This window comes from Microcaecilia unicolor, chromosome 14, assembly GCF_901765095.1.
Source record: "Microcaecilia unicolor chromosome 14, aMicUni1.1, whole genome shotgun sequence".
Taxonomy (NCBI): domain Eukaryota; kingdom Metazoa; phylum Chordata; class Amphibia; order Gymnophiona; family Siphonopidae; genus Microcaecilia; species Microcaecilia unicolor.
Genome location: NC_044044.1, coordinates 33,519,420 through 33,542,267, shown reverse-complemented (window position 1 = coordinate 33,542,267; position 22,848 = coordinate 33,519,420). Strand labels below are relative to the sequence as shown.

Here is a 22,848-nt window from a genome sequence, read left to right as displayed (position 1 = left end):
CCTTCTGGATGGGGCACAGTCAGACCTGGTTCAACCTGTTTCGTTGACCCGCGTTCAGCCAGTTGGCGATCCAAGAGAGATGTGTGATCTATCTGTTAGGCTCTGTGCCTTTGCTCCCTGTTACCAATCTCATTTGCATCTTTCTTATCTTTCTTTTCCCCAGGTGCCTGTGGTGGACATCCAGGTAAGAGAAATCCGAACACACCTGGTTTATTTCGCTCAGATGTGAAAGCCGTTTACTTCTGGATGAGGTCTTTGGACCCTCCTGGTTGTTGACCAGACACGGTGGCTGGGATGTAAGATGTGCTGCTACACAGACACCAGTGTATGCATTCTGTAATATGCTCGTAACAGCCCTGTTCCTTGTGTAGAGTACTTGAGTCCTAGGGGATTGTGGTATCACAACCTGAAACTCACTAAGGCTCCACATAAGTACATAAGTAATGCCACACTGGGAAAAGACCAAGGGTCCATCGAGCCCAGCATCCTGTCCACGACAGCGGCCAATCCAAGCCAAGGGCACCTGGCAAGCTTCCCAAACGTACAAACATTCTATACATGTTATTCCTGGAATTGTGGATTTTTCCCAAGTCCATTTAGTAGTGGTTTATGGGCTTGTCCTTTAGGAAACTGTTTAACCCCTTTTTAAACTCTGCTAAGCTAACCGCCTTCACCACGTTCTCCGGCAACGAATTCCAGAGTTTAATTATACGTTGGGTGAAGAAAAATTTTCTCCGATTTGTTTTAAATTTACTATACTGTAGTTTCATCGCATGCCCCCTAGTCCTAGTATTTTTGGAAAGCGTGAACAGACGCTTCACATCCACCTGTTCCACTCCACTCATTATTTTATATACCTCTATCATGTCTCCCCTCAGCCGTCTCTTCTCCAAGCTGTATAGCCTCCTTAGTCTTTCTTCATAGGGAAGTCGTCCCATCCCCGCTATCATTTTAGTCGCCCTTCGCTGCACCTTTTCCAATTCTACTATATCTTTCTTGAGATGCGGCGTCCAGAATTGAACACAATACTCAAGGTGCGGTCGCACCATGGAGCGATACAACGGCATTATAACATCCTCACACCTGTTTTCCATACCTTTCCTAATAATACCCAACATTCTATTCGCTTTCCTAGCCGCAGCAGCACACTGAGCAGAAGGTTCCAGTGTATTATCGACGACGACACCAAGGAATATGAATTCACAGTCACATATGACATAAACAGAAATACACAACCACAGGACATATCGGCAATTCCGCATTCACATCTGTGACAAACACATACAGCCACAAAATCTGCTGCAATCAATAGAATTTTCTCGTTCATAGGACCCAAACATTCACCACATTGCTCAGTGGTGGAACCTGACCCCGCAGCAGGGCATCATAGCCCTGAAGTTTGACCTCTCCCCAGATGCAGTTCTGGGGACCTACACCATCAACCTGGAACATCTGGAGACTAGAACAACCTTCGTTGTGGAGAAGACTGGTAAGAGGCAGGCGGGAACAAAGAGACATGACACCAAGGGGCTGACAGCTTCGTCTTGATATTGGGTTCTAGGTTTGGGGTAAGGGTTAGGGTTGAGGAGATAAGTGGAGTTATAGGTTGGGAATGCAGGTAGACATGAAATCAGGATAAAGTTTAGGGTGGCAGTGGGGTGAGGGTTAGGGTCAAGGAAAGAACTGGAGTTATGGGTTGGGAATACGGACATAGAACTTGAGTAGAGATAGGTCAAGATCAATGTATTGGTAGGTACAGGAGTATTAAGGGTGGTGTTAAAGGTTAAATATTCATGACATTGAGCTTTTGCTAACGACTTGTGTTCTAATTTTTCAGTGCTGCAGAAATTTGAGGTTCTCATCCTGTCATTTCCCTCTGTTGTCACTCTGAAGGACACATCCTTTGAGTTGAAGGTCTGTGGAAGGTGTGTGGCGATTTCTCTCTTCTACCACCCACCCTCTCCCCATCATTCCCTGTTACTCAGCTCTGTCACTGGGTTTCCCCAGCACACCCATCACTGTGTTACACAGAGCAGAGCATCCAGACTTCTGTACCAATATTGAGAGTCTACCTCCCTGGCAGACCAGGGGACTACGGCTATAGTTAACATGTAACTATATCTTTCCCTGTTTAGCAAATGGAGGATGGAGGACCACTGCTAGCTCAGATTATAGAGCAGAAATTCTTCTCCTTCCCAGGGGACTGACAGGAAGAGACCTGTGATGTGCCACCGCCCCCTCCCCCAATCCACCCACTCACTGCATGACCTTGAATAGTCTCCATCATTCAGGGATCATAAGCTGTTTGAGGAAGGGACCCTTCCTATACCATGTATGAAGCATAGAGTTTTGTTTTCTCCCCAATGATTAGGTACACCTATGTGAAGCCCACACAAGGTCACATTGACATGACAGTGTGCCGACGAGCCAAGCATTTCTCCTGGTCCACGGAGGGCAGGGTGCAAGACATCTGTGTGGATTTCAGTGGCCAGGTGAGATGAAGGAAGGCAAGTGAATCCAGAAATGACATGATAGGGAAATGACATACGAGATTGTGTCTGAGGCTGCAGATCACAGGGAGGGTACTGCAGAGGTCGTGTCTCCATATGACCTTTAACATTCACCAAGGATGACTCTTAAAAAACGTGCCCTTGTCCCACTGAGCTCCTCACGTCCGCATTCCTTTGCTTGTTTGTAGACCGACAGCTTTGGCTGCCTTTCCTGGTCGTTAAACACCTCGAACTTTCAGCCGAGCACGTACGGTTACCAGATGACGTTTGACGTGGTGGCCTCACTGGTGGAAGAAGGAACAGGTGGGATACCTCAACAACTCACAAAAACCGCTCACATCTCCACTTTCAAACCCAGGGCAGGCACAGGAAAAGCTAACTGATGGGTCCCATGCATGATACCATGTTTCCCATTTGTGCAGCACCCTGTGACTACAGTGTGCACTATGGAATCTTAGCGGAGATTGGGTGGCGACACCAGTAATTGGGAAGCAAATCCGGTGCTGGTCAGACTTCTATGGTCTTCGCCCTGATCGTGACTAAAGAGATATGGATGGCTTGGGGTGTAAATTTTGAGGGGCTTCAACGTTAGCTTCAGAACGTTTAGTACAAGAACAGTGCTGGGCAGACTTCTACGGTCTGTGCCCTGAGAATGACAAGGACAAATCAAACTCAGATATAAAGTATCACATACCATGTAAAATGAGTTTATTTTGTTGGGCAGACTGGATGGACCGTTCAGGTCTTTATCTGCCGTCATTTACTACATTACTGTGGATATCTACTTCCAAGCTATGGAATCAAGTTTTCCCCTGCTATTTCCTCATAAAGTGGCTGTTATCATGAAATGGACACTGTCAATGGTGATCCCTAGGCTGTTTAAAAGAGTCGAGCCCCCCCCCCCCCTCCCCTTTGCTTTTAATATCCTGTCATGTCCTCTCCTCTCCCCTGGCCCCTCCACGAATAGTTTTGGCACTCATAATCAACCATACAAAATCATCTCTCTCTTTACTGCAGATGTGAAGGTCAAAACAACTAGCAGCTTCCCATTATCCTCTACCATTGCCGTGGTGACATTTGACAATACTGATACCTACTACAAAACCTCTGTGCCCTTTAAAGTAAAGGTAAGCACGAAAACGATGGTGATGGTGACAGTGAAGAGAAAGCGATGGTGAAGTTGATGGTGAGGAGAAAGGTGACAGAGAAAAGAAAGTGATAGTTGATGGTGAGAAGAAAGGTGACAGAGAAAAGAAAGTGAGAGTGATGCTGATGATGAGGAGAAAATGATGGTGTCAGTGATGGTGAGGAGAAAGTGATAGCGATGAGAAAGTGAGGCTGATGTGACAGTGAGGGGGAAAGTGATAATGATGGTAATGGTGAGGAGAACGTGATAACGGTGGTGAGGAGAAAATGATAGTGACAGTGATAGTGAGGAGAAAGTGAGGGTGATAATGACAGCAAGGAGAAACTGATGGTGAGAGTGAGGAGAAATTGATGGTGAGCAGAAAGCGATGGTGTTGATGATGGTGACAGTGAGGAGAAAACCCTGGTAACAATGATGGTTATGCTGATTGTTGTGATCGGATCGATGGCAGAGATAATACTGACGGGGTGGAAGGCGATGGGGATGTTAGAAATCATTCCAGTTGGCTGTCTTTGCAGAGATTTTGTTAGGATCATTGGCTCTGCTGTTCTTACACAGATGAGGTTAGCCAGTGCCGATGGCACCCCTATGAAAGGAGAAAGTCTATTCCTGGTCATTGAGGTGAACAGTAAAAAGACCGAACTCACATCTGTCACCGATGGCTCCGGCTCTGCATATTTTACTGTGGATACCTTCTCTTGGGATGGAAATACTGTGTATCTAAAGGTGGGTTTTGCTGCTCCATCCAACATGCCAGTGTCCAGAATAGTTTGGGGTTTGGGTCCCAGCAATAAGAACGACAGTGGAGCAACAGGAGTTTTTCATTTAATGTTTAATTGGTACTTGATATACCCGCCTTCACGCTTTCCAAAAATACTAGGACTAGGGGGCATGTGATGAAGCTACAATGTAATAAATTTAAAACGAATCAGAGAAAATATTTCTTCACTCAACGTGTAATTAAACTCTGGAATTTGTTGCCAGAGAATGTGGTAAAGGTGGTTAGCTTAGCGGAGTTTAAAAAAAGGTTTGGACGGCTTCCTAAAGGAAAAGTCCTTTGACCGTTATTAAATGGACTTGGGGAAAATCCACTATTTCTGGGATAAGCAGTATAAAATATTTTGTACTTTTTTGGGATCTTGCCAGGTATTTGTGACCTGGATTGGCCACTGTTGGAAACAGGATACTGGGCTCGATGGACCTTTGGTCTGTCCCAGTATGGCAATACTTATGTACTTATGTACTAAGGACAAAGCGGTTTGCAATTACAATATTAAAAACACAGCGAGGAAAGCAACTCCATTTTATGACAGGAAAGGCCACATTCAATAAGGGCTTCAGTCATACTATGGAAACTAATAGAATACTTGCCATTTTTGTTTTTATAAACGAGCCGCACTCACACTATTTCACAGGAAACAGCAGCAAAATCACTCAAAACTATGCGGGGAACACAAGAAACATACAAAATAATGTGTAACAAACAACATTAAAAGAAGGTCAAAGTGGTTTATAATAAAAATGTAAAAGAAATCAACATAAAATTAAGAAAAGAATTCCATTTGTGATATGAAAGAATCAATCATACTATTAAGAAAAACATGTAAACATAGTAACATAGTAGATGACGGCAGAAAAAGACCTGCACGGTCCATCTAGTCTGCCCAACAAGACAAACATATGTGTAAACCTTACCTTGATTTGTACCTGTCTTTTCCAGGGCACAGACCGTATAAGTCTGTCCAGCAGTATTTCCCACCTCCCAACCACCAGTCCCGCCTCCCATCACTGGCTCCGGCACAGACCCCGTATAAGTCTGCCAACCCCTCTTCACCACCCCGCCAATAAACAACACAGAAAAGAAAAGGAGGGGTGGAAAAGGGAAATGGAGGGAGCAAAAAGGGGGGGGGGGCCATATCTAAACCTAGCTGGCACATATGACAAATGTTTGTCATTTATATCCATGGCCAGGATTCTGCCCCCACGGACAATCTTTTCTGAACTCTCATCACACTTAGAACCTTAGCAAAAGAACATTCGGTATAACATTTTCTGTGAGTGAAGGTTTATCACCCTACCAATTTCCCGTTGTCTCTTTCCATTGTTCCATTGTTCTTTTCCTTGTCCTATTCCCTAACGATACCTTGACTTTGTCTCGCTTAACTTCTCGCAATGTAATCCATAACCGATTGTAACAAATTGTATTTCCATCATTACAATGTATTGTAAGCCACACTGAGCCCGCAAATAGGTGGGAAAATGTGGGATACAAATGTAATAAAATAAATAAATCAATAATCAGCAATGGAAAGCACAAGCCCTAAGTCTCTTTTTTTTTTTTTGCAGGGTATATATAAGAAGGAGAAGCCAGTGGCTGAACCGGGATATATGGCTTCTTATTACAAGGATGCTATAATGACCGTGACCCCTTTCCATTCACTGCTCAACACTCTCATGAATATCCATCCACCTGACGACACGCTGTCCTGCGGCCTGAACCATGAGCTGGAAGTGGACTACATTGTGCGGGGCAGTGACCTGGCAGGAGGGGATCAACATCTCTTATTACACTATTTGGTGAGCTTTTCTTCTAGGAAATTTAACAAAGAAATGGGGGTAGATAAAGTCACTTGTGTACCCGTTCAAAAGTGCTCTCTGTTCTGCCCGACTCTCTTCTCTCCCATAGGTTTTAGGCAGAGGGAGAATTGTTCAGAACGGACAGAAGTTGCTGAACGTCAGCAGAACCTCTGGTAAGTTCAAACATTTACTTGAACTGGTACCACCGGCAGGTATCTGGTGAGAACAGAGCCAGACCCTCAGTAATGGTACTAATCCAGCCCTCTCTCCGTTATCCCTTGATTCACCACCACCACCACCACTCAACATTTCTAGAGCGCTACTAGGGTTACGCAGCGCTGTACAAAATAAACAAAGAAGGACAGTCCCTGCTCAAAGGAGCTTACAATCTAAGTAACGAAATGTCAAGTTGGGCAGTCTAGGTTTCCTGGGCAGAGGTGTAGAGGTTAGGTGCCGAAGGCAACATTGAAGAGGTGGGCTTTAAGCAGAGATTTGAAGATGGGCAGGGAGGGGGCTTGGCGTATGGGCTCAGGGAGTTTGTTCCAAGCGTGGGGTGAGGCGAGGGAAAAAGGGCGGAGTCTGGAGTTGGCGGTGGTGGAGAAGGGTACTGAAAGGAGGGATTTGTTTTGAGAGCGGAGGGTACGGGTAGGAACGTAAGTCACCTGCTCGCCCTCTAACCTCTGCGTCTCTGCTCTGCCCATTTCTGACCATCACCTGATCACATTCATACTTCATCACCCTCCCCCTCAGTCCCGCCCAACACTAACCACTACCTCCAGGAATCTCCAGGCTGTTGACCCCCCCACCTTATCTGCTAGTATTCCCAACTGTCCTTCAGCTCTCATATCTCTTCCACAGTCAGAGCCTGCTTCATCCGTTCCCTCTGCAGTTACCTAGATGATCCGTCCTTACCAAGCTCACTGGTTTCCTCCCGCGTGGGTCACTGTAACATTGTCTACTCTGACCTTCCAGAAGTTCCCCTCACACTCTCGCAGGTCTGATCACGTCTCTGTCCTTCTTGTCCACCATCCCTGGCGTACAATTTAACATTCTTACATAGTAAATGGCGGCAGATAAAGACCTGTATGGTTCATCCAGTCTGCCCGAGACGATAAACTCATTACATTTTTATACCTGATCTTGGCTCACAAGGTTTTACATTCTGGTAACTCTTCCTATCTCTCTGTCCTTATTTCCCCCCCTACACTCCCTCCAGGACTTTCCGGTTGCCTTCTCCCCCCTGTTCGCTGCTCTCATCTAGAATCAACCTTCTTCTGTGCCGCTCCCTCCCTTTCAAATGCTCTTCCCAGGGTACTTGGCTGTGAGCAGTCCTATCCTGATTTCGGGTTCTCCCAGGTCTTTCCATCGATCTGCCTCATGTCCCTCCTAGCTGATTTTCATTCTGTTCCATCCCTTTTTTTTTTCCAGTAGATCCTTTCTACTGTTTTCATTTTATTCTGCACTGCTCTGATTTTTCATTGAAGGACGAAATATCAACTCCCAAATAAAAAAAAAACAAAACACTGAACTAAACTTCCCTTATTTTGTTTTTTCCTCCAGTGCTGAGAGGGTCCTTTGGGATCACAGTTCCCATAAATGCTGACATAGCGCCTCTTGCCAGGATACTAATATTCATGATCTTACCCAGTGGCAAAGTTTCAGCTGACAGCTCCCAGTTCAAGGTATCCAAGTGCTTCAATAACAAGGTAAGAGGAGGAACAGTAAAGCCTGGGAAAGGCACAGAGAACGTAAGAACATAAACATTGTCATACTGGGACAGACTGAAGGTCCATCAAGCCCAGCATCCTGTTTCCAACTGTGGCTAATCCAGGTTACAAGTCCCTGGCAAGATCCCAAAACAGTAAAATACATTTTATGCTGCTTATCCTAGAAATAAGTAGTGGATTTTCCCCAAGTCCTTCTTAATAATGGCTTATGGACTTTTCTTTTAGGAAGTTAGCCAACTCTTTTTTAAACCCTGCTAAGCTAAATGCTTTTACCACATTCTCTGTCAACAAATTCCAGAGTTTAATTCCACGTTGAACTGTATGATTTCTTTTAAATTTAGTACTTAATTGCTTCATTGCATACCCCCTCATTCTAGTATTTTTGGAAACAGTAAACAAGCGATTCACGGCCACCCATTCCATTCCACTGATTATGTTATAGTGATTGAGGGGCACTGAGGATCTTTAGCAGTGACATATGGATGGGCTGTAGTACTGCTGGATGACTGTGTGACTCTGTCTGTTATATTCCCTGTTTTAGATCTCTGGCAGAACTCTGTCCTAATCACTGTGCATTGTCTGTCTCCAGGTAAGCTTGGAGTTTTCAGAGTTTGAATGTCTCCCTTCGTCCAGTGTCAGTCTCTGGCTGAATGCGGAGCCAGGCTCACTCTGCGCAGTCCGTGTCCTGGATAAGAGTATCCTGCTTGAAAGACCAGCGGCTGAACTAACCAACAGCAGCGTAAGTGGTTCCATTTACTTATCTTTTTGGTACCTTGCGTCTGAACGTCTCAGAATATAAAGCAGCATATGCACACAGCAATCCCAGCCTAGGATACACAGATTCCAGCCTGAGGAAAGGGCAGGTGCCCTTTACCACTGGACACACAGATTCCAGCCTGAGGAAAGGGCAGGTGTCCTTTACCACTGCACACACAGATTTCAGCCTGAGGAATTCTCCGGTCTGCTTTAATACCACACTGACTCTGGATTCTCTCCTCTGTTCTCAGATATATAGGTTGCTTCCTGTCTTGAATCAGGTGGGTTACCCAGACAGTGTCATGGAGGTGGATCCTCCATGCCAGAGACCAAGGCCATGGTACCAGAAAAGATCACTCCCCGAACAGCTGCTAGAAGTTTCCGGTCACCCAGTGAGGAAGCGTTCCATTGGCATTCCATTCAGCAACCAAAACCAACGTGATGTCTTCAGCATTTTTCAGGTAGGAAAGTCCTAGATCTGTATAACAGGGACAGACAGATGGACGGAGAGACAGTAGAGGCACAGTCAAAGGGAAAGAAAGATGAACGGTCCGAGAGAGAAACTGTGAAACCACACAAGAAAGAGAACGAGAGACAGAACATTCTGAGGCTGTGGCTGTGTCTGGTAGACTTATTTTATCTGTAAAGCTTGCTTTGATATTTCTGGTAAAGAGTGTTATTGGGTCAGTACTGGACAGTTTGCTCTGGGCAACGTAAACGATTTCTGGGGTAGGGTACTGCTGTATAATCCACTATCAATGCTTCTCCTTCTCTAATACAGAACATAGCTTTAAAAATAATAACCAATACTGAGGTGAAGAAAGCTCCAGAATGTCATTACTATTACCCTCCCGTGGCTTCCCAGACTAGAGATGATGATGAGCTCGGGGCTACGCTAGGTAAGCAAATCCTACCTCTCACACTCCGCTGATTGCATGGTCTCACCTCTGTGACAGCCAGGGCCGCCGAAAGACTGGGCCAGGCCCGGGACAAGGCCGCCCCCGGGGCCCCCCCCACCCGAGGTCACCGGGCCCACCCGCCACTGAGCCCTCTCTCCACCGACCTTAAGCGCCTCACCTTCGAAAGCGCAGCAACAAGCAGCGGCAGACCACTCCTTCCTTCCGTGTCCCGCCCTCGCCTGACGTAACTTCCGCGAGGGCGGGACACGGAAGGAAGGAGTGATCTGCCGCTGCTTGCTGTGCTTTCGAAGGTGAGGCGCTTAAGTTCAATGCCAGGGAGCGACGGAGGGCGGGCGGGCCAGGCCCCCCCTGGAGGCCCAGGCCCGGGGAATTTTGTCCCCCCTCCATCCCCCCCCCCCCACCTCTCGGCGGCCCTGGTGACAGCAGGACAGAAGGTAAGCATCAGTGAGCATGGTCTCATCCTGTAACAGCTGGACAGAAGACAAATGCACCCCCCCCCCCCCGCCACTCACACACCATATAAAGCATGGTCTCACCAGGGTTACACAGGGACAGAAGGAAGTCTTGGGTCTGCTCTCTCATGCACCATGGTATCACTTCTGTTACAAAAGGAACAGTAGGGTGTAAGCAAGCTTACTCTTTCACACTCCGTACATAGCAGAGTCTCACATCTTATAGCTACAACCATCAGGGCAGACACAAGCTTTACATAATAAGTCCCTAATAAGAGCCTCGGACTCCCAAAGACTGTTTTCCGTAACCCGGTACAATCAATGGTGCTCAGCCATCTAGATTACTGCAGCGCACTCTACGCCGGCTGTAAAGAGCAAATAATCAAGAAACTTCAGACAGCCCAGAACACTGCAGCAAGACTCGTATTTGGCAAAACAAAATATGAAAATGCTAAGCCCCGCCGAGAAAAAACTACACTGGCTCCCACTTAAAGAACGAATCACGTTCAAAATTTGCTCCCTAGTTCACAAAATCATTCACGGAGATGCCCCAGCCTACATGCCAGACCTGACATACTTAACACCCAGGAATGCCAAAAGATCATCCCACACATTCCTCGGTCTGCACTTCCCTAACTGCAAAGGTCTAAAATACAAATTAATGCAGCGTCAAACCTTACCTACTAGGAAAAAATGCCCGTTTCTGAGCGGAATGAAATGGGCGCTAGCAAGGGGCCCCCTCCCTCTGTCCCTCGAAGCTACTTGCCTTGTTCGCTGTGGGCCGTTTCGGCCCTGGAGTGTCAATAGCTCAGCCCTCAACGTCATGACGTTTTGACGCGAGGGCGGTGCAGACACTCCAGGGCACACCGGATATCTCGGGCGCCTCAACTTCCGTGGAGGCTTCAGAACGTTGGGGTTGCCTTTTATATATATAGATTTGAGCACACAGTTATGGAACGCGCTGCCGCGCAATTTAAAAGCGATCTACAAACTAACGAACTTTCACAAACTACTAAAGACCCCTCTCTTTAACAAGGCATACCACAAAGACCAACCAATATGCATATACACAACTCCTCCACATAAATTCAGATCTTACAATATCTGCTTGTTATAACAATATCATGTTTTATCATTATCATGTTGCCCAAGATCCTTTTCTATTTTCTATTATATTTCTACCACTCATGATGTATTGTAAGCCACATTGAGCCTGCAAAGAGGTGGGAAAATGTGGGATACAAATGCAAGAAATAAGATGGTAAATGCTTTTTCACTTGGCAGATCTGGATGAGACATCTACACTGTACACAGAAGACGCAAATGTCCGCATGAAGTCACAGCTCGAGAGTATCCGTTCGTATTTCCCCAAAACCTGGGTCTGGGATCTGATACCCATAGAGTAAGTATTTATTTTCTCTATATGGTATCTGTTCACCTCTAATGGGATAAATTTTAGCTGCAGTTCAGAAATTACTGCGCCTGGGAATTGTGAACGACCATCTGCAGCTGCTCTTTCTGCTGAAAGGTGCATGAGATTTCAAAATGTCATCTCCTGACCTGAACATATCCTGGGAATGTCTCTTAATGGAGCCAACAATATACACATTCTGGAACATATTGTGGGTTATGGAATCCTGCATTTCATATGAAGGACAGTGTCCCCTGCACTGAGAGATCCTGCAGGAACCCCCAGAAACCTGCATTAGATACAGAGGTGGACAGTGTCCCCTGCACTGAGCGATCCTGCAGGAACCCCCAGAAACCAGCATTAGATACAGAGGTGTCCCCTGCACTGAGAGATCCTGCAGGAACCCCCAGAAACCTGCATTAGATACAGAGGAGGACAGTGTCTCCTCCACTGAGAGATCCTGCAGGAACCCCCAGAAACCTGCAATAGATACAGAGGTGTCCCCTGCACTGGGAGATCCTGCAGGAACCCACAGAAACCTGCATTAGATACAGAGGAGATCCTGCAAGAACCCTGCATTAGACATTATAGAGAGGATATTGTCTTCTCCATGGACTTTCTCTGTTTTTCCCTAGCTCTTCTGGAACCGCAAGCATGTCACTCACAGTCCCTGACACCATCACAGACTGGGAGGCTTCCATGTTCTGCATGGCAGATGCTGGCTTCGGGCTCTCAGCACCAGCGAGACTAAGAACCTTTAAATCTTTTTTCATGGAAATGAGACTGCCATATTCATTGATCAGAGGAGAAAGCAGCTCCATAAATGCCATTCTGTTCAATTACATGCCCCACGAAATCCAGGTGAGTGATAAGGTTAACTCATTCATGTTACACCAGTCCTCGGCCACGTGACCCAGTGCATAAATGTGAGGGACAGGATGTGCTTATTCTAGTCCCCAGCCTCCTATTTATCTATTTTATAGTAAAAATGTATATACCACTTAAATCAACAACTGCAAAGGTCTAAAATACAAATTAATGCACGCATCAACCTTTTCCTATATGAGCACGCAATTCTGGAACGCATTGCCAGGCAACCTAAAAGCGACCTATGAACTGACCAACTTCCGTAAACTACTAAAGACCCATCTCTTCGACAAGATATACCACAAAGATCAAAACATGTGAAACTCCCCACATATATCCAGAAATGTCAATAATGCCTTCTGTTATATCACTATCATGTATTCCATTACCATGTAACCCAAAATCCTTCTGTAATACCAAATATCTATTCTCTTCTTATTTCCACTGTCCATGATGTTTTGTAACCACATTGCGCCTGCAAAGAGGTGGGAAAATGTGGGATACAAGTGCAATAAATAAATAATTTTTTCAGGCATATTTTCAAAGCACTTAGCCTTCCAAAGTTCCACGGAACTTTGGAAGGCTAAGTGCTTTGAAAATGAATCGATTTACAAAAGAACATACGTAATAAAATTGTATAAAACAGTGCATACAAGCAAAATCATGGAAGGGAAAGAAAATATCCCAGCGAGGGAGAAAGGCGAGGACAGAGGAATGAAAGACTGACAATGTTTTTGATGTGACGAAATGCTGTAGGTGCGAGTTACCATGAAGAGAAGGGAGGGTTTTGAGATGAAGCCCTGCAGGAACTGCACCTACACCAGCTGCTTGAGGGCCCAGGAGTCAAAAATCTTCTCCTGGAACGTGACTGCTACAGCCCTAGGTAAGGCATCGCCTTCGCTTATTCTGGGGGTTCCTTCTGCTTCAAATGGCAGCACCCCTCGGTCACAGAAAAGAACTGGGAAGCTACTGGTTTGAGTGCTTAGCATTGGTAACCACATGGACCTTACCTTCTGTCCAGGTGTGATGACATTTCAGGTGACAGCTGAAGCACTGGACAAAGGAGAGATCTGCGATGGAGAGAGACCAGCAGTTTCAGAAGATGTTGGCACGGACACAGTGGTAAAAGAAGTCCTTGTACAGGTCAGTTGACAAAGGGCAGACATGTGTCTAAGGCTGGTCTTGAGCATAATGTTATGAGAAGATTCTAATTTGCAAATCTTCTCTTCCCTTCCTCTTAAGGCTGAGGGCGTTCTGGTGGAGCTTTCTCATAGCAGCCTGCTTTGTGCTGAAGGTAGAAAACCATGCTTTAATTCTTTAAAAAAAAAAAAAAAAAAAGAATTTACTAAGAGAAAAGGTGAGGCTTTGAAAGCGACTGTCTGAATTGTAGTGTTGATCTTTCAGGTCCTCCATAGGGGCAGGGGGAGACGTGACATTCAGAACTATGAATGACTCCCTAAGGTTCTGTGTGTTGTAACAAGGCTGCATATATCCCTCTGGAAACGGTCTTCTTCCAACAGTCAACCCACAAAGTTTCTCAAGACAGCCCAGCTTTTAGTACAAAACGGTTTATTCCTCTTTCTCTCCCCAAATGTCCATTCCCTGAATGTCCCAGGTTCAAAACTCAGTCCCAAACAGGCCACTGCCCCATTCACTGCCAAAAGAAAAATCAAAAAAGTCCATGCCTCCTGGCTTTCAGTTTTAAAGTCTCTCCTATTGGGTGGTTGCAGCAGGCTGGCAGTTCACCTCGCTCTACACAGCAACTGGGCTCCTGTGACCACCTGCTGCCTTCAATCCCCTGCAACCTTGCACTAGGGTATAATTACAGTTCATCTGTTCCTCCAAACCTGGTGTGCTGGAACCCCCAGACTCTCCTTCCTCCAAGCACTCCATTAACTCTGCTTCTCTAGCAGTTTGAGCTCTCTCCTTCCTCCCAGGTGTACTGATTTTTAACCCAAGGAAATTGAGCTTTTTCATCACTGCTCCCCCTTCTGGCCCTTGTCTGCCATAGCAGCTACTCTTTCCAGTCTTTACATCCCTCCCTTCCCTGTGGAGTCCCTAACAGGTTTTTGATCCTACCACCCTGATTCCTTCTCTCAGGGTCTTGTGGGGGATGTAGTCTTGACCCATACCTTATCCTAACCTGCTTAGACTCCCCAGCCTCCTTACAGTATTAAAGATGCAACATAGAGAGGGAACGGGAAAATAGACTCCATGGTCACCTCCATTAGGCACTCTGGGCTAAGACAACCATGAAGCCATTGTCACATGCAGGGGTGTATCTGCGTGGGGCCACGGGGGCCTGGGCCCCCGCAGATTTCGCCTGGGCCCCCCTACTGCCGTCACCTACCTTTGCTGGCGGGGGACCCCAACCCCCGCCAGCCGAGGTCCGCTTCCTCCTGCCGCTGCCTTTAAAAAAATTCCTTCCGAGCCGAGGTCTTTTAAAGTTCTTTTTCGTCCTCCGGAGTCCGTGCTGTTGAAAGCTGCTCCTTTCGGAGTCTGACGTCGCTGCATGTCAAAGGTAGATGACGGCGGCAGGGGGGGGTCGGCACAGGCAGTGGTGGCAGGGGGGGATGACGACGGCATGGGGGGGCTATAATGTGCCCCCCCCCTACCGTCGCATTTCAGATACGCCCCTGGTCACATGCATAAATAGATTTGAGTGAAGTGTCTAGATTATAAATTATGCTAATTAAGATGGGCACAGAATGTGTGTTATGAACCTCCGTGAGGAGAAGCAGGAAATTGCCAGCTAAGATAATTCCTTCAAATACTGTGTACTATGGACTGATTAGGAAGGAAACAGGAGCCACAGGCAAGTGGATCAGTCACTGACTGAGGACACTCAGAGTCATGGATAAATCACTGTATGAAAGTACAGTTCGAGGCCTGTAGATCTGTGCGGAGGAAAGAAGTGATATTCAAATCCACTGACAACTTGAGAAAATTCAGGCAATATTTGCCAATTCCATTGTATCTGACCTCATTTCTTTTTAATGTTCAGGAAATTTATCTACAGAAGTCATCCCAATAGATCTTCCTAAGGAGGTGATACCAGGATCAGCCACAGCCCAGTTCTCTATCATAGGTAAGAGTGACACAATCGCTGTTGTGCTCCTTAGGAGAGCTATGCAGATATCTTCTAGCTGTTTGGGGCATTTCCTTGTTAGCCTATTGAAAATAGCTTTCTTAATATCAGTTCCTGGCCATTCTCAGAAGCATTAATTGCAGTGACACAGCTGACCTCCCCACCTCTCACCCCCTGCCACGTTTCCACTTCCCCACTTTAATTTTCCTTACCTCTGAGGTGTCTTGGCATATCACCACATAAGAACATAAGAGTAGCCATACTGGGTCAGATGATTTCAGCGTATTATCTACAATGACACCTAGATCTTTTTCTTCAACATGCGTGGGATATGCATAAAGGAATCCTATGCAGTAGGAATGGATCCTCAGAAGCTTAGCCGAAATTGGGTGGCAGAGCAGGTGGGGGAAGAGAGGTTGGTGGTTGGGAGGCGAGGATAGTGGAGGGCAGACTTATACGGTCTGTGCAGAGCCAGTGATGGGAGGCGGGACTGGTGGTTGGGAGGCGGGAAATACTGCTGGGCAGACTTGTACGGTCTGTGCCCTGAAAAAGGCAGGTACAAATCAAGGTAAGGTATACACATATGAGTTTATCTTGTTGGGCAGACTGGATGGACCGTATAGGTCTTTTTCTGCCGTCATCTACTATGTTACTATGTTTCAATGCTGACCCCCAAGGTGGACCCTAGCATTATCCTTTCCATTGTGCATCACCTTGCATTTGTCCACGTTAAATTTCATCTGCCATTTGGAGGCCCAGCCTTCCAGTTTCACAGTCTGCACACGTTTTAACAACCTTGAATAATTTTGTGTCGTCTGCAACTTTAATCACCTCACTCGTCGTTCTGATTTCCATATAATTTATAAATATGTTAAATAGCGCTGGTCTCAGTAGTGATCCCTGTGGCACTCCACTATTCACCCTCCTCCGTTGAAAAAAATGGCTATTAAACCCTGCCCTCTGTTTTCTGTCCAATAACCAATTCCTAATCCACAACAGAACTTTGCCTCCTATCCCATGACTCTTTAATTTTCTCAGCGGTCTCTCATCAGGAAATTTCTCAAAAGCTTTCTGAAAATCTAGATACAACTACATCAACCGGCTTTATCCATGCCTTCAAAGAAATGAAGCAAAGGCTGAACCCATGCTGACTCTTTCTCATTAAACCATGTTTGTCTACATGTTCCCTAATTTTATTCTTTATAATAGTTTCCAATATTTTGTCTGGCACTGAAGTCAGGCTTACCTGTCTGCAATTTCCTGGATCACCCTTTTAAAAAATCAGCGTCACATTGGCCACCCTCCAATCTTCAGTACTACAGACCATTTTAACGACAGGTTACATATTACTAACAGTAGATCAGCAATTTCATTGTTGAGTTCTTGGAGTACCCTTGGATGTATGCCATCTGGTCCAGGTGATTTACTACTCTTTAATTTGTCAATTTGGCTCAGAACATCTTCCAGGTTCACTGAGATTTCTTTCAGTTCCTCCGCATCATCACCCTTGAAAACCATTTCCAGTACAGGCAGATCTCTTACATCTTCTTCTGTAAAGACAAAAGCAAAGAATTAATTCAGTTTCTCCACTATGGCCTTGTCCTCCCTGAGTGCCCCTTTTGCGCCTTCATGATCTAACAGTCCCATGGATTCCCTCGCAGGCTTTACTGACGTATGAGGTAAAGAGTTCTTGAAATTGTTTATAGAAAGGTGCATTGTGAATCCATCTTACCTGGAAATATCCCACTACGCTGGAAGGTTAATGCCTCCCCAATGGGTCAATTCTGAATAAGGTACATGATTTCTAGGATACGTACTGTGATATAATGCAACAAATGAAAGCAAATGATCCGATTCCAGTTGTACATTCATTCCCTGCTCTTGTCTTCCTCTTGCCAGGGGATATGATGGGAAATGCCCTGCAGAACATGAATAACCATTTAGCAATGCCCTATGGCTCTGGAAAGGAGACGATGTCTAAGCTGGCTCCTAATATCTTTATTGTGCAGTACTTGGAAAGTTCTGGACAACTGACAGAGCCAATTAAGAGAAAGGCTGTGCAGTTTCTGGAGCAAGGTATGTAGAACCTTTCCTGTTATATGGGGGAAAGGGAGGAAGAGTGAAGAAAGAGACAAGTAGGATGGATGGACTGATTAAAACAGATGACAAATGGATGTGTAGAGGGGCGATGGAGAAACAGGTGTCAGGTGTGTGTGTGTGGGGGGGGTGGCTGACTGTGATGGGAGTAGTGGAGTATGAGAGATGGAATGATAGAAAATAGAGGCGGAGAGGGGCTTAGGAACCCGAACTGCCAGCAGTTGACATGTCCTCATCTCTCTGCCCCTTCCTGCCCCCAGGTTATGAACGCATTCTAAACTATAGGCGCTCGGATGGCTCCTTCAGTCCCTTTGGTGAGAGAGATCCAGAAGGAAACATGTGGTATGGAAGGGATTGCAGATTACTAGAAGGTCTCATATCCCACCTCTTTCTTTCAATAAATACACAGTAAATTCATTTTAGCAGGACTTTTCCGTTGCTAGATAATACTGCCCAGAATCTTCTCCTCTCTCTTTCTTTTTCTTCACTGTGTGCATCCCTCTCTTTCTGTCTCTTGGACTGTTTATTTACAGTTCTTTTCCCCTGCAGGTTGACAGCATTAGTGGTAAAGTCCCTGTATGCAACTAAATCTTATATCCAGGTGGATGAACATTACATCAGAGAAGCTGCAGCTTGGATCGAGGACAACCAGTTGCCCAGTGGCGCTTTCCGCATGAAAGGCCGACTCTTCAAGAGTTTGATAAAGGTCTGAACTTCATGGAATGGTTGTTTAGGCCTGTGAGGAGCCGCTTTATGGGAATTAAGTTCCTTCTGAAATGTCTCTCGGTGGGGATCTGCCCTACAGAAGGAGTAGCTGTCTTCCCAGCACAGCAGTTATAAGGGGGCCTGAGTAACCAGTCACTGACTAAATTTAGATTTCTTATTTTTTCTACTCCACCCTCATCCTTGCCCCTGAGATCATTCCCACTACACAGGGAGACTGACTTCTGCCCATGCTTCAGTCATCTCAGTCCCGTTGCGGTTGAAGCCTGGCATCTGCCATCCCTTTGACACAGAGGACTTCTGGTTTCTTTGAGCTGGACATTATTAGTCCCCTGTTAAGCCTGGGAGCTCTCTACTGATGTCCCCTGAGAGCCGCAGGGCCGGGTTTTCTCTCGGAAAAGTTTTTTCATTTACTATAGCCAGCTTTGTTTCTGATCGCAGGAGAGAGCTTACACTAACGATGATGAGAGCATCGCCCTTGCTTCTTTCGTCATCATATCACTGCTAGAATGTGATTGGCAGCCTGAGGTGAGTCCCCATGTCACATGAAATAACTGAAGGGTGTGTTACCGCTCTGAGGGGAGAGGAACTGGAGGGCTGGCCTCGTTTTGAGGGGGCTGCCTGACCCTCATCTGCCTCTGATCATGAAATGCCTGTCTCTGTGTGTTACAGGACCCAATGCTGGAGAAGGGTCTGCAGTACCTGAGAAATGCCGTCCCGGCTGTGGAGAACCCCTGCCTCCTGGCAATGATGGCCTATGGCTTTACCCTGTCTGGAAAGAGGGATGAGGGCAACAGGGCACTGTTACTGAGAAAATTATACAAGCAGGCTGTCGAACAAGGTGGGTACTGGGCCTTGCCTCCATTTGGTATTATCCAGCACAGTGCCAAGGTTTAACAACCAGGTGGCTTTGTGTCGCTGTAGACAGGCTGATCTGACTAGATTTTACCATATTACATATTTTCTTTCTCTGGGGCATTTAATTTGCTAGTTAGCACAGTGGTTCTCAGTCAGGATCCTGCATTCCTCCCCAGAAACTCCATTCACTGGGTAAATCTCTCTTGTCTGCACCCTTCTCCTCCACTGCTAACTCCAGACTCCGTTCCTTTTATCTTGCTGCACATTATGCCTGGAATAGACTTCCTGAGCCGGTACGTCAAGCTCCATCTCTGGCCGTCTTCAAATCTAAGCTAAAAGCCCACCTTTTTGATGCTGCTTTTAACTCCTAACCCTTATTCACTTGTTCAGAACCCTTATTTTATCATCCTCACTTTAATATTCCCTTATCTCTTGCTTGTCCTGTTTGTCTGTCCTAATTAGATTGTAAGCTCTGTCGAGCAGGGACTGTCTCTTCATGTTCAAGTGTTCAGCGCTGCGTACGTCTAGTAGCACTGATAAGTAGTAGTAGTAGTAATATACTGCAGGGACATTCAAGATGGCTTTTGTCTTTCGATAGATGGCCAGGTGTACTGGAACCTGAAATCCAAACAGGGAGGCAAATCCCAGTTCTGGTCGCAGCCGGACTCCTCTGAGGTGGAGGTGGCCTCCTACGCCCTGCTGGCCCACCTGTCTAAGGCAGACCCATCAAGGGAGGAGATAGCGAAGGCATCTCAGATTGCTGCTTGGATTCCCCGGCAACAGAATGCTCAGGGCGGTTTTGCCACAATGCAGGTGAGGTGGGGGAGAGAGTGTCAGGGCTGTGTCTCCATCACTCACTTCGTTACTCTGGGGGCTCAGCTCCAGAACTCTGTGCAGGGGGCCGAGGTATCGACAGGTGGCTGGACAACCTTATCTGGAGGAAGAAGGGAAGGGGATGTGACTGCACAGTGAAGAGTAATTAAAGTTAAGACAAACTACTCTCTCTTTCTCTCTCCACACACACACACACACACACACACACACACACACACACACAAACACATCTATATCTGAGCGTTAATATACCGCTGTATTCCCAAAAGGGTTCACCACGGTTTACAACACACCAATAAGAAAAGAACATCTCAGAAAATACAAATTCAGTAAAATGAACAAATCTTCACTTATCAAATAATAAAGTTTCCAATTTCTTCCTAAAAACAATATAAGAACTTTCCAAGTGTATTATAACTGGTAAGGAGTTCCAGAATGGAACTACAATAAAACAGACACTCCTAACGCTTGGAGAGCAAAATACCCAAGATTGTTGTAATCGCACAGAGTGACAGAAAAAGAAAGAAATCTTTGAACACAACACATATGGGCTCTGATCTCACACATCCTTTCTCTCCAGGACACTGTGGTGGCTCTTCAGGCCATGGCATCCTATACCAAACTCCTAGACTCAGGCACAAAAGGGACAAATGTGACAGTAACCTCACCAACCGGCTTCCAACATGATTTCACTGTGAATAACAGCACCCGGCTACTGCTACAGGAGGTATGGCTCCCGGATGTCCCCGGGGAGTACAGAGCACAAGCCCAGGGAAATGGGTGTGTCTATTCGCAGGTGAGTGCCAGGAATATTACTCTGTAGTTTACACTGCCCTCAGCTCAGATGCAAAAGGATCACGTGCTCAAGGTACAGAATTCTTTCCTAGGCATATGGGCAACCACAAATGGAGCCGGCAATAAACTTCAATCAAGATCTGTATCCATATGACCCTCCCCTGAGCCCTCCAGTCCTCTGTATCCCTGTGTCCATCCCCTGATCCCTCCTGTCCTAGCCATGACAAACTGTATCCCTGTGTCCATCCCCCTGAGCCAACCATCCTAGAAGTGACAGGCTCTGTATCCTCATGGCCATTTCTTGAGCCCTCCAGAATTAGAAGTGACAGATCCTCTTTATTTTTTGACAGACAACTGTGCGGTACCACATCCCTCCCCCCAAAAGTAATCTGATCTTTGCTCTCAGTGTGGAGGTAAAACCCTGGAACTGCTCAGTTTCCATCCCTATGCAGTTGAATCTCACTATTCATGTCAGGTAAGTGGTGTGCTCAGTCTCTCATGACCACAGAACCCCCTGGGCAGCTTTATTAGGCCAAACCATGACCTCCAATTAGGTTAGGAGTGGAGGGTTTTAATGTGGCTATGTGTATAATGGGTGTTGGTGCGAGGCCGAGGGACCGATCTGCATAGGCCCCGTTTCATTCAAAAGCTCCTTTCTAGCACTCTGTGTGCAGCTGCATTGTGATGTCATCTTAATGCTGACTTCCCATTGGTCTCCTTGTCAATCAGCTGCATTGTGAGGTCATAAATCCATTTGAGCTTCTGATTGGATCCTGAGTGCTACTGTGAGGTCATAAAACTTTGTTTTTGTCTGGTTGAGTAGAAGTTCTGATTACATCAAGGAGGTTTAATAAGACAGGAGATGACATTAGCCTATTCGGCCCATTATGTGGGCTGAAGCTTGCCGCCATATTGAGTGACCCAAAACATTCGCAGATGCTATTGAAAAACAACAGTAAACTTGAGGTTTATATTATTTGCATTCTTTCTGTTAAAAGGGGAGTTGTGGGGTGGGGGGGGGGGGTGGATTGGGCAAGTTTTTCAGAGGTTTGTTTTGGGTACACCAATATGGCAGCTGCTGGGGAAAACCAGCTTCAACTTTTTCATGTCATGCCGTCTTTCTGTCTTATTAAACCTCCTTGGATTACACTACCTCCAGGACATATGAGAGGTGTAACCCTTTTTATTTTATATATGCATTTATCAAATTTCAAATTCTGCTCAGTTGAAAACAACAGGCTTTAAGAACTTTAGGAAACTTGAAATAAGAAAAGTCTGAGTGAACATCCAAAAGAACTTTGTTCCACAGAGCAGTGTCTTCAGGGCAGGAAACCCCTAGTTCCCCTGGATGCCCTGACTAGAAGGGCAACATTACCACTGCTGTGCTGTCTCTCCGCAGATACACTGGGCCTTGGCCTGCCTCCAACGTGGCCCTGATCATAATAAAGATGTTATCTGGCTATTCCGCCAACCTGGACTCTGTGAAAATGGTACGTAAGGAGGTCCCACCTCTCTCCCCTCACCTGCCCTCCCACACAAAAGGTAAATGTTTGGGCAAGATCAGAAGAGATAGAAATTGCTTAATAAGGCCATGGGGGCAGGATGTAGTCCCTTGGGCAATGCTTATGTAGGTCACAGTTCCCCCTACGCATACACAAGAGTCCTGGCTTCCCACCTGTGAGAGAGCTGATAGTGAATATCCCAATACCACTGTTAGTTATTTATTCAGCTCTAGTTTAGCTGTTTCATCAATCTATAGCCATCTCCAACAAGAGAAGCAACTGACAAAAAGCATGTTTGGATCAAGCTCCGGACGTTGTTCAGTGTTTCTCTTTGTTCCTTTGCAATGTTGCCTGTCCTGTCTCTGGAGGAGGAAGTGGTCTAGTGCTTAGAGTAAATGTCTTTCCTCACTTGTACATAGTTTTATGGAAGAGGTGCCAACAATGGGCGTTTATGCTCTACATGCTAGGCACTGTTCAATGAAGTATATGCCAAATTTACTTAGTGCATAATGTGAGGGGATGTACATGTATTGTAGGCACATCACTAAACAATGTTCACAATTTAGAGAATACTTTCAGTTGTG

The 22,848-nt window shown here is 46.0% G+C and overlaps 1 protein-coding gene across 1 annotated transcript in view; it reads left to right on the top strand.

Annotated features, from left to right (window-relative positions):
• Window positions 1–22,848, top strand: part of LOC115457684 (alpha-2-macroglobulin-like protein 1) — a 34,333-nt gene that overhangs the window by 6,169 nt on the left and 5,316 nt on the right. Inside the window, exons 5-32 of the mRNA XM_030187226.1 lie at window positions 164–184; window positions 1,330–1,489; window positions 1,838–1,925; window positions 2,372–2,492; window positions 2,699–2,813; window positions 3,528–3,637; window positions 4,216–4,383; window positions 6,004–6,234; window positions 6,344–6,407; window positions 7,795–7,940; window positions 8,551–8,700; window positions 8,969–9,178; window positions 9,499–9,616; window positions 11,374–11,491; window positions 12,136–12,361; window positions 13,124–13,250; window positions 13,389–13,510; window positions 13,610–13,661; window positions 15,372–15,455; window positions 17,355–17,531; window positions 17,813–17,894; window positions 18,102–18,258; window positions 18,717–18,803; window positions 18,948–19,116; window positions 19,732–19,946; window positions 20,548–20,763; window positions 21,113–21,237; window positions 22,162–22,252. Coding sequence (XP_030043086.1) covers window positions 164–184; window positions 1,330–1,489; window positions 1,838–1,925; window positions 2,372–2,492; window positions 2,699–2,813; window positions 3,528–3,637; window positions 4,216–4,383; window positions 6,004–6,234; window positions 6,344–6,407; window positions 7,795–7,940; window positions 8,551–8,700; window positions 8,969–9,178; window positions 9,499–9,616; window positions 11,374–11,491; window positions 12,136–12,361; window positions 13,124–13,250; window positions 13,389–13,510; window positions 13,610–13,661; window positions 15,372–15,455; window positions 17,355–17,531; window positions 17,813–17,894; window positions 18,102–18,258; window positions 18,717–18,803; window positions 18,948–19,116; window positions 19,732–19,946; window positions 20,548–20,763; window positions 21,113–21,237; window positions 22,162–22,252 — 3,750 coding nt within the window. The remainder of the gene's footprint in view (window positions 1–163; window positions 185–1,329; window positions 1,490–1,837; window positions 1,926–2,371; window positions 2,493–2,698; window positions 2,814–3,527; window positions 3,638–4,215; window positions 4,384–6,003; window positions 6,235–6,343; window positions 6,408–7,794; window positions 7,941–8,550; window positions 8,701–8,968; window positions 9,179–9,498; window positions 9,617–11,373; window positions 11,492–12,135; window positions 12,362–13,123; window positions 13,251–13,388; window positions 13,511–13,609; window positions 13,662–15,371; window positions 15,456–17,354; window positions 17,532–17,812; window positions 17,895–18,101; window positions 18,259–18,716; window positions 18,804–18,947; window positions 19,117–19,731; window positions 19,947–20,547; window positions 20,764–21,112; window positions 21,238–22,161; window positions 22,253–22,848) is intronic.